At 42.8% G+C, this 10,757-nt stretch overlaps 1 protein-coding gene across 2 annotated transcripts in view; it reads right to left on the reverse strand.

Annotated features, from left to right (window-relative positions):
• POLR2M (RNA polymerase II subunit M) overlaps window positions 1-9,808 on the reverse strand; it is a 32,452-nt gene extending 22,644 nt beyond the window's left edge. The window contains exons 1-2 of one of the 2 annotated variants that reach the window (XM_069765922.1): window positions 9,765-9,808; window positions 1,802-2,332 (exon numbers count right to left, since the gene is read on the reverse strand). In XM_069765922.1, the coding sequence (XP_069622023.1) occupies window positions 1,802-2,332; window positions 9,765-9,793 (560 nt within the window). In that variant the 5' untranslated portion in view covers window positions 9,794-9,808. Of the gene's footprint in view, window positions 1-1,801; window positions 2,333-9,229; window positions 9,415-9,764 lie in introns of those variants that run through there. The other variant, XM_069765921.1, reaches the window with a different exon arrangement.
• Between the last annotated feature and the right edge of the window lie 949 nt (window positions 9,809-10,757).

Raw genomic sequence — 10,757 nt, forward strand, 5'->3', positions numbered from 1 at the left:
GTTCTCTCCGTGTTTGCGTGGGTTTCCTCCGGGCACTCCGGTTTCCTCCCACATTCCAAAGACATACTGATAGGGATTCTAGATTGTGAGCCCCATCGGGGACAGTGATGATGCAAAAAACTGTAAAGCGCTGCGGAATATGTTAGCGCTATATAAAAATAAAGATTATTATTATTATTATAGATTGTGAGCTGTAATGTCTTTATTGTCTGTACAAGTCCCCTCTAAAATTGTAAAGTGCTGCGGAATATGTTGGCGCTATAAAAATAAACATTTTTATTATTATCTATGATCAACTAATTCATCTCTCCTTGCTACTCCTCGACTTCCCTCATTGGCTCCCAATTCCCCAGTGTATGCAGTTGAAACTACTAACATTGACCTATATAACTGTCCATAACCTTTCTCCTCTATACATCTCTGAAGTTTTCTCCCGATATCTTCCCTCATGTAATCTCCAGTCTTCCCAAGACCTTCTTCTCTCCTCCACTTATTCGTTCCTCACCCAATTGCCTCCAAAACTTCTCCCAAATACCCCCATCCTCTGGAATTCTGTGCCCCAACACGTCCGATTAGCCACCACATTTGGATTCTTCAGAAGGAATCTGAAAACCCACCTCTTCAAGAAAGATTACAGCCTGCAATGACCCCGCTGCCACCTCAGCACTACCAGAGCTACCGCAACCCCCAACCTTCTCTACTCCCCTCTTATCTCCTCTTCCCACAATCGTATACAAGATTTCTCTCGCGTATCACCCCTACTCTGGAACCCTCTACCACAACACATCAGACTCTCACCTACCATCAAAACCTTCAAAAAGAACCTGAAGACCCACCTCTTCCGACAAGCCTACAACCTGCAGTAACCACCGATCGACCAAACCGCTGCATGACCAGCTCTATCCTCACCTACTGTATCCTCACCCATCCCTTGTAGATTGTGAGCCTTCGCGGGCAGGGTCCTCACTCCTCCTGTACCAGTTATGAATTGTATTGTTTAAGATTATTGTACCTGTTTTTATTATGTATACCCCCTCCTCACATGTAAAGCGCCATGGAATAAATGGCGCTATAACAATAAATAATAATAATAATAATATTGTCTTCTTCCCCACCATCCTGTGGAATGTAAGATGGCAAAGGCAGGGTCCTCTTCCCTCTGTACCAGTCTGTCATTGTTCGTTTGTTTACTGTAAGTGATATCTGTAATTTGCATGTAACCCCTTTTCATTACAGCATCATGGAATGGTGCTATATAAATAAATAATAATCTGGGTTTGTAGACCTGTGTGTGATGTGTGGCATTAGAGCTGTCTTTTTATAGATCATATACGATAAAATACATAACTTTAGCTAAAAACTCATTTTGCCTTTTTTGCTCTAAGTTGCTAAATAGTTAATACTACAGATATGATAGAGGCAGTTTTCATGTTGCATTAGCTTATTCTTAATTTGACTATGTACCTGGTAGATCTTATTTTTTTGAGTTTGCAAAGTCTAGTAGTGGAGTGAACTGGTGTCTTAGTAACACAAAACTGGTTCTCCTGCATTATAAAAGGTCGCTGGCGCCATCACTCTCTGATAAATTTGGGATCCAGCAGCCAGCACCAGGCCAGTACCTAAAATCCCTGCACAACAATGCTCCCTACAGTTTTAACGGCATTTAAGTAATGTCTCCCCCCCTAGCAATCAGAAAGTGATGGCAAATTCAATAATAGACTGAAGGTTTTTATTTTAAACCATTTACTTGTCTGGTTACTTATTTTGCAATACTACATACATGTCCCCAAAATGTTCATACCTGTTTGTTCGGAATCTTTCCTTTCTCTGGACTGGGCTCATTGACCTTTTTTCTATAACTTCGACATAATGAGATTTCTGGGCTCCACTTGCACCTAGACAGGAGTTGGTCACCTTCTCCCCACTTTCTTTAATACTAATCATCTTCAGACTATTTGCCAGAGCATCTGCTGAATGTTCATCTGTGTGACAGTCATTATTGCGGGTCTCATCGTTGATTATAACAGAGGCGAGAGATCTGGGGGAGTCCAGGGCATGTGCCCCCTCGGCATCATTCACATTGGCAGGCCTGGATGAGTTCTCTTCATCCTGTGGCACAGTCGGGGACACTCCTGTCACCTTCTCCTTCCGCTCTCGGGAGGATTCAGCAGTCACTTTCATGTTACATTGTTGTTCCTGAAATTGTGACTTGAATGCAGAAAGGAGATCTGCGGTTTTTTTCCATTTATAATATTCAGCAATGGCTGCTCGTACTTTTTCAGCGTAATCTGAAATCTTTTTTCCTCGGTCTGGAAGTTTTGCAATGAATTTCCTGTGAGAGATAAAAAGAGATAAAGTCAAACAAATCCAAGCCTTACAATTGCTATGCAAACCATGAATTAAAACAATTGTGGAAGCCAAAATTTATTAGGCTGCTTGAGAGTGACAGGTCTCACATGCGGTGGATTTCAGACTATTACACCGAGGTGACGGGGGATATCTACGGTTAAAATTTGCGACAACATAATGAGCATAGTGTGGGGTAGAAATCAGCAGTGAATTTGTTCTTCCCTCCAGTTTTTTCCCACTACATGTAATGGTGTTTTTCAAAATCCCGACCACAGCAAATATATCATGACCTGAAAGTAAAGTACCACTTGGGCTAAGAAGAAAAGCCTATTTTTCATGTTCGGTCTGAGGAACGTAAACTTAGTGCCAGCGTCTGTATTACTGTCCTGGCATCCACATAGATGTCACCATGATGTGGGCGACGTTACCATGAGGTAATGGAGCATATCTTCTAATTACTGGTGTGACCACCCCTCTGGAATTTTACTGATGTTTGCATTTTATTTCTGGCATCGGAAGACACCACATAAGGCCTTTCTCGGGTCTAGCTTTTCTTCTTAAATAAGGCTACTTTCACACTAGCGTCGGGCCGAGGTTACCGACGCTAGGTGCATACTAAAACCCTATGTGGCAAATTTACCTATGCCTATGGTAGATATTTTAGTCGTATTCATCTCTGCCTATTTTAGATTTTTTTTTACCGTTTCATTTTCTTAATTTAGTTTTCCTTTCCACTTCACTCCATTTGAAGCAGAGTAACCAATTTATTTACATATGTATTTATTTGACATAAAGTTGCAATACATGAATGTAGGGGTCAAATTTTTTGGAAACGGAATAACGGTTTTTAGCTCCGTTTTTTTTATTGGAATATGTTCATGTTAGTACAACAACGTTATCTTTCAAGTTTCATTAGGATCTTTTTAGGGATTCAGTCTTTATGCGCCATTTTCTGCCATACCTATGCCTACAGTGTTATCACGGTTGGAAACGGAAAAACGGTTTTGAGCTCCGTTTTTTTTATTGGAATATGTTCATATTAGTACAACAACGTTATCTTCCAAGTTTCATTAGGATCTTTTTAGGGATTCCGTCTTTATGCGCCATTTTCTGCCATACCTATTCCTATGGTAGTTTTTTTTCTAAAGTTGAATTTTTTGAATCTATTTTTTCTTTCCACTTCACTATTTAAAAATAAATTAGCGGAGGTTAAACTTTAATTGCGTTTTCCACAAGGCAAACCCATACATTTCTATATAGTAACTTTACATTTGAAATAAACACTGAATCCCTAAGAAGATCTTGATGAAACTTTGAAAATAAGTTTGTCATTAATATGAACTTATTCCAGCAAGAAAAACAAAGCTTAAAAATGTAATTCTGTTTTCAACAATGTTAATTCATACATTCCTATATAATAACTTTACATTTCAAATAAACAGTGAATCCCTAAGTATATCTTTATCGAAAATGTTTGCCTTAAGGTACCTTCACACACAACGATATCGTTAAGGATATCGTTGCAACGTCACGCTTTTTGTGAAGTAACAACGATCCCGCTAACGATCTCATTATTGTGTGACAGCGACCAACGATCAGGCCCCTGCTGGGAGATCGTTGGTCGTGGGGAATGATCAGGACCTTTTTTTTGGTCGCTGATCACCCGCTGTCATCGCTGGATCGGCATGTGTGACGCCGATCTAGCGATGTGTTCACCTGTAACCAGGGTAAATATCGGGTTACTAAGTGCAGGGCCGCTATGGGGGCCAGAAAAATACGGATTACACACAGACCAGCAGTGTGACTTGTGAGAAATACGCAGCGGTGTTCTATAGAAAAGCCGGCAATTCAGTGCGGTGTACAGTAAAATCACACTGACAGGTTAGAATAGAATAGCTAAGATAAATGTCTACATATATATATATATATATATATATATATATATATATATATATATATATATATATATATATATATATATATATATATATATATACATACATATACACATTAGATGGTGGCCCGATTCTAACGCATCGGGTATTCTAGAATATGCATGTCCACGTAGTATATTGCCCAGCCACGTACTATATTTCCCAGCCACGTAGTATATTGCCCAGTCACGTAGTATATTGCCCAGCCACGTAGTATATTGCCCAGCCACGTAGTATATTGCCCAGCCACGTAGTATATTGCCCAGCCACGTAGTATATTGCCCAGCCACGTAGTATATTGCCCAGTCACGTAGTATATTGCCCAGTCACGTACTATATTGCCCAGCCATGTAGTACATTTCCCAGCCACGTAGTATATTGCCCAGTCACGTAGTATATTGCCCAGTCACGTACTATATTGCCCAGCCATGTAGTACATTTCCCAGCCACGTAGTATATTGCCCAGCCCACGTAGTATATTGCCTAGCCACGTAGTATATTGCCCAGCCAGGTTTGTCACATTTAAAAAAATAAAAATATACTCACCTTTCTGAGGGCCCCTTGTAGTCCACGGCAGCTTCCGGTCTCAGGGTTGGTATGAGCGCAGGACCTGTGATGACGTTGTGGTCACAGGCAATATACTACGTGGGCTGGGCAATATAGTACGTGGGCTGGCCAATATAGTACGTGGGCTGGCCAATATACTACGTGGGCTGGCCAATATACTACGTGGGCTGGCCAATATACTACGTGGGCTGGCCAATATACTACGTGGGCTGGCCAATATACTACGTGGGCTGGCCAATATACTACGTGGGCTGGCCAATATACTACGTGGGCTGGCCAATATACTACGTGGGCTGGCCAATATACTACGTGGGCTGGCCAATATACTACGTGGGCTGGCCAATATACTACGTGGGCTGGCCAATATACTACGTGGGCTGGCCAATATACTACGTGGGCTGGCCAATATACTACGTGGGCTGGCCAATATACTACGTGGGCTGGCCAATATACTACGTGGGCTGGGCAATATACTACGTGGCTGGGCAATATACTACGTGGGCTGGGCAATATACTACATGGCTGGGCAAAATACTACGTGGCTGGGCAATATACTACGTGGGCAATATACTACGTGGGCTGGGCAATATACTACGTGACTGGGCAATATACTACGTGGACATGCATATTCTAGAATACCCGATGCGTTAGAATCGGGCCACCATCTAGTATATCTACATATATATATATGCCTATTCTATGTGTACACATTTATTCCACCTATTCTACTGTAAGCTGTCAGTGTGATTTTACTGTACACCGCACTGAATTTCCGGCTTTTCTCTCTAACAGCGCTGCGTATTTCTCGCAAGTCACACTGTTGGTCCGTGTGTAATCCGTATTTTTCTGGCCCCCATAGACTTTCATTAGTGGATTTTTTGCGCAATACGGTGACAAACGCAGCATACTGCAATTTTCTATGGCCGTAGAAGACCGTATAATACGGATCAGTAAAACACGGCTGATAGGAGCTGGGCCATAGAGAAGCATTGTACCGTATGCAATCCGTATTTTATGAACCGCTCATACGTCCGTAAAACTCGCAGGTGTGAGGTCGGCCTAAGGCAAAAATTTTCGATAAAGATATACTTAGGGATTCAGTGTTTATTTCAAATGTAAAGTTACTCTATAGCAATGTATGGGTTTGCCTTGTTGAAAACGCAATTAAAGTTTAACCTCCGCTAATTTATTTTTAAATAGTGAAGTGGAAAGGAAAAATAGATTAAAAACATTCAACTTTAGAAAAAAAAACTACCATAGGCATAGGTATGGCAGAATATGGCGCATAAAGACTGAATCCCTAAAATGATCCTAATGAAACTTGGAAGATAATGTCATTGTACTAATATGAACTAATTCCAATAAAAAAAACGGAGCTCAAAACCGTTTTTTCCGTTTCCAACCGTGATAACACACTAGGCATAGGTATGGCAGAAAATGGCGCATAACCACTGAATCCCTAAAATGATCCTAATGAAACTTGGAAGATAACGTCATTGTACTAATATGAACTAATTCCAATAAAAAAAAAAACGGAGCTCAAAACTGTTTTTCTGTTTCCAACCGTGATAACACACAAGGCATAGGTATGGCAGAAAATGGCGCATAACGACTGAATCCCTAAAAAGATCTTAATGAAACTTGGAAGATAACGTTGTTGTACTAATATGAACTAATTCCAATAAAAAAAACGGAGCTCAAAACCGTTTTTCCGTTTCCAACCGTGATAACACACTAGGCATAGGTATGGCAGAAAATGGCGCATAACGACTGAATCCCTAAAAAGATCTTAATGAAACTTGGAAGATAACGTCATTGTACTAATATGAACTAATTCCAATAAAAAAAACGGAGCTCAAAACCGTTTTTTCCGTTTCCAACCGTGATAACACACTAGGCATAGGTATGGCAGAAAATGGCGCATAACGACTGAATCCCTAAAAAGATCTTAATGAAACTTGGAAGATAACGTCATTGTACTAATATGAACTAATTCCAATAAAAAAAACGGAGCTCAAAACCGTTTTTCTGTTTCCAACCGTGATAACACACTAGGCATAGGTATGGCATAAAATGGCGCATAACGACTGAATCCCTAAAAAGATCTTAATGAAACTTGGAAGATAACGTCATTGTACTAATATGAACTAATTCCAATTAAAAAAACGGAGCTCAAAACCGTTTTTCCGTTTCCAACCGTGATAACACTGTAGGCATAGGTATGGCAGAAAATGGCGCATAACGACTGAATCCCTAAAAAGATCTTAATGAAACTTGGAAGATAACGTTGTTGTACTAATATGAACATATTCCAATAAAAAAAACGGAGCTCAAAACCGTTATTCGTAATTCTTACCAAAGTGATGATGGGAGAGCCTGGTGTTGCAGCTTGACTTCAGTAAGGTACAGTCACACATAGCGACGCTGCAGCGATATAGACAACGAGCCGATCACTGGAGCGTCGCTGTTTATGTCGCTGTAGAGACGTCAAACAGAACGATGCAGGAGCGATCCAGTGACGTAACGGCGACTCGCTTATTGTTCTCGCTCCATGTAAAACGTTGCTGGCGTAGTTGTTTTTGATGTCAAACATGACGATACGCGCCGATCTAGCGACCAAATGAAGTTCCGGACTTCTAGCTCCGACCAGCGATGGCACAGCGGGATCCAGATCACTGCTGCGTGTCAAACACAACGAGATCGCTATCCAGGACGCTGCAACGTCACAGATCGCTGTCGTTCTCGTTGCAAAGTTGCTGAGTGTGACGGTACCTTAAGATATGCCCCAGCCAGCATGTCCACTTACTCTGCATTCTGTGGTTGCTGGGTACTGGATGTGTGAGAGGAGGGTTTATAAACTATCTCAAGGTAAACAATATTAGGCTAGGTTCTCATTGCGTCAGGGCAATCCGATTAGCGGTAAGCAACATGTTAGGGCATGTTAGGTTAGGCTATGGGTTGAACTAGATGGACATATAGTCTTCCTTCAACCTTAATAACTATGTAAACTATGTAAACTATGTAAGCGCTAGTGGATTGCGCTAACGCAATGTCTTTTTAGGGGTCGCGTTAAATGTCCCCGCTAGCGCTAGCTGCAAGCAGCGTCCGAGGCGCGCCACAAAAGAACGGCACATCGCTAGCGCGTGCCGAAAATGGCACGCACTAGCAATGCGCTTTAACATTGCTGGCAATGGGAGCGTTAACGGACACGTTGCACGGCGTTAATTTCGCCGTGCAACGCTGTCTGTTAGCGCTCACCCGAAAACGAAATGAGAACCTAGCCTTAATATTATCTCACTCAAAACATCCCCCTCCCTCTCTCAGTTCAGGTACACAGAGAAGGGAGTTGTAAGGCTATGTGCACACGTTCCGTATTTTTCGCGGTTTTTTTCTATAAAAATGCGATAAAAACGTGAAAAAAACGCTTACATATGGTTCCCAATCATTTCAATGTAATCCGCAAAACTTGTGCAAATGTTGCGATTTTTTTCCGCGAAAAAAAACAAATCACGGAAAAAAAAAAGCAACATGTTCATTAATTCTGCGGAATCGCTGATTTCCCGCACACTGTAAAAAATCTACCATAGGTATAGACTAATATGACTAAAAAAATCTACCATAGGTATAGACTAATATGACTAAAAAAATCTACCATAGGCAAAATCTACCATAGGCATAGGTATAGACAAATGACACATAGGGTTTTAGTATTTTCCCCGACGCTAGCAGTGAATGCGCCGCACAACGGGGGCAGCAGATGCATTTTTCCAGCGCATCCGCTGCCCCATTGTGAGTTGCGGGGATGTGGGGGAGGAGTTCCGGCCGCTCATGCGCGGTCGGAAATGGCGGACCGTCGGAAGCAAAAAACGTTACATGTAACGTTTTTTTGCTCCCGGCGGTTCGCCACAACACGGCGCAACCGTCGCATGACGGTTGCGACGTGTGTCAATGCGTCGTTAATGTTAATCTATGGGGCAAAAACGCATCCTGCAGACAACTTTGCAGGATGCGTTTTTTCCCTAAACGACGCATTGCGACGTATTGAAAAAAACCGCAAGTGTGAATGTAGCCTGAGGTATACACCAGGAAGAATTTCTGATAGACATGTTAGAGGGAACCCAGACAAAGAGAAACCAGCCGACAGCACCTCAGAAATAAGGTGAAATAATAATAATAACAAACCTGGTGCGGTGCCTTAAAGAAATGGAAAGTCTAATAATACAGGTTTCATAAAGACTATGTAGCGGCACCCGCAGAAACCCTGCTGCAGATGGGAAGCACGGTCTGTACCTGGCACTGACTGGGCACAGAGCTGGTGCTGCCCACCACACGCCGGGTACAGCCCGCCCCGCTCATTACCAGCTATGGAGGCCTCATACTTGTTACTCAGCAGCTTCTCCTGCCGCTCCAGGATCTCGGCGAGCTCCCCCAAACTCTTCCCGCGCAGCTCCCCCGCGGCCTCGGTCCCGCCTCTAGCCACCGGGGCAGACATGCCGGAGTGTCGCAGGGCGTCCAGCCGCGCACGCACATTCTCTGTAGGACCGGCATGACGTCACGGTCACATGACTCGGCCACGGGCTTGTACCCATGTGACCTTCCGCTTGGGAATAATAGCGCCGGATTTCCGGGGTCTGATATTGGGCGCGCGTGCCTCTACTTACAGGGCGATTAAGTGGACTATTGGGGAGATACAATGGGAGGAACATAGGTATACGTTTTGGGGCTTCATCCCCCCCCGCATTTAAGTGGACACAGCCAAATGTGCAGAGGGTCAGTCAGAAGATAGATCAAACCATGCGCTGCCGAGGGGTGGCGACCGTGTGCTCTCTATGGGTCTGCCATCTCCTTTAACCCGTCCCTCCCCGAGCCTGTTGTCACCTTCCTGACCACCAGGACATACTTTACAATTCTCACCAGTGTCTCTTTGTGAGGTAATAACTCATCTGGAACACTTCAATGGCTCCCGGTGACTCAAAGATTGTTTTCTCGTGACATCAGGGCTGCCACTAGGAATTTCAGGGCCCCACATTACCAAAATGTTGGTCCCCCCTTGAGACTCTGCCCAGGCTCCACCGCAGCTCCTCTTCCACCCTTCAAACCTTTAACCCCTTTACCCCCAAGGGTGGTTTGCACGTAAATGACCGGGCCGTTTTTTCCAATTCTGACCACTGTCCCTTTATGAGGTTATAACTCTGGAACGCTTCAACGGATCCCGGTGATTCTGACATTGTTTTCTCGTGACATATTGTACTTCATGATAGTGGTAAAACATCTTTGATAGTAGCTGCGTTTATTTGTTAAAAAAATGGAAATTTGGCAAAAATTTTGAAAATTTCGCAATTTTCCAACTTTGAATTTTTATGCAATTAAATTACAGAGATATGTCACACAAAATGCTTAATAAGTAACATTTCCCACATGTCTACTTTACATCAGCACAATTTTGGAACCAAAAATTTTTTTTGTTAGGGAGTTATAAGGGTTAAAAGTTGACCAGCGATTTCTCATTTTTACACCATCATTTTATTTTAGGGACCACATCTCATTTGAAGTCATTTTGAGGGGTCTATATGATAGAAAATAACCAAGTGTGACACCATTCTAAAAACTGCACCCCTCAAGGTGCACAAAACCACATTCAAGAAGTTTATTAAAGGGAACCTGTCACCCCGTTTTTTGAGATTGAGCTATAAATACTGTTAAATATGGCCTGCGCTGTACGTTACTATAGTGTATGTAGTGTACCCTGATTCCCCATGTATGCCGAGAAATACATTACCAAAGTCGGCGTTTTCGCCTGTCAATCAGGCTGGTCTGGTCAGGTGGGCGTGTTCACAGCGCTCTTTTCTTCCCCAGGTTTCCGTTGGTGGCGTAGTGGTGTGCGCATGTCCAAGGTCCGGATTCCCT

The sequence above is a fragment of the Ranitomeya imitator genome, chromosome 4, assembly GCF_032444005.1.
Source record: "Ranitomeya imitator isolate aRanImi1 chromosome 4, aRanImi1.pri, whole genome shotgun sequence".
Lineage (NCBI taxonomy): Eukaryota > Metazoa > Chordata > Amphibia > Anura > Dendrobatidae > Ranitomeya > Ranitomeya imitator.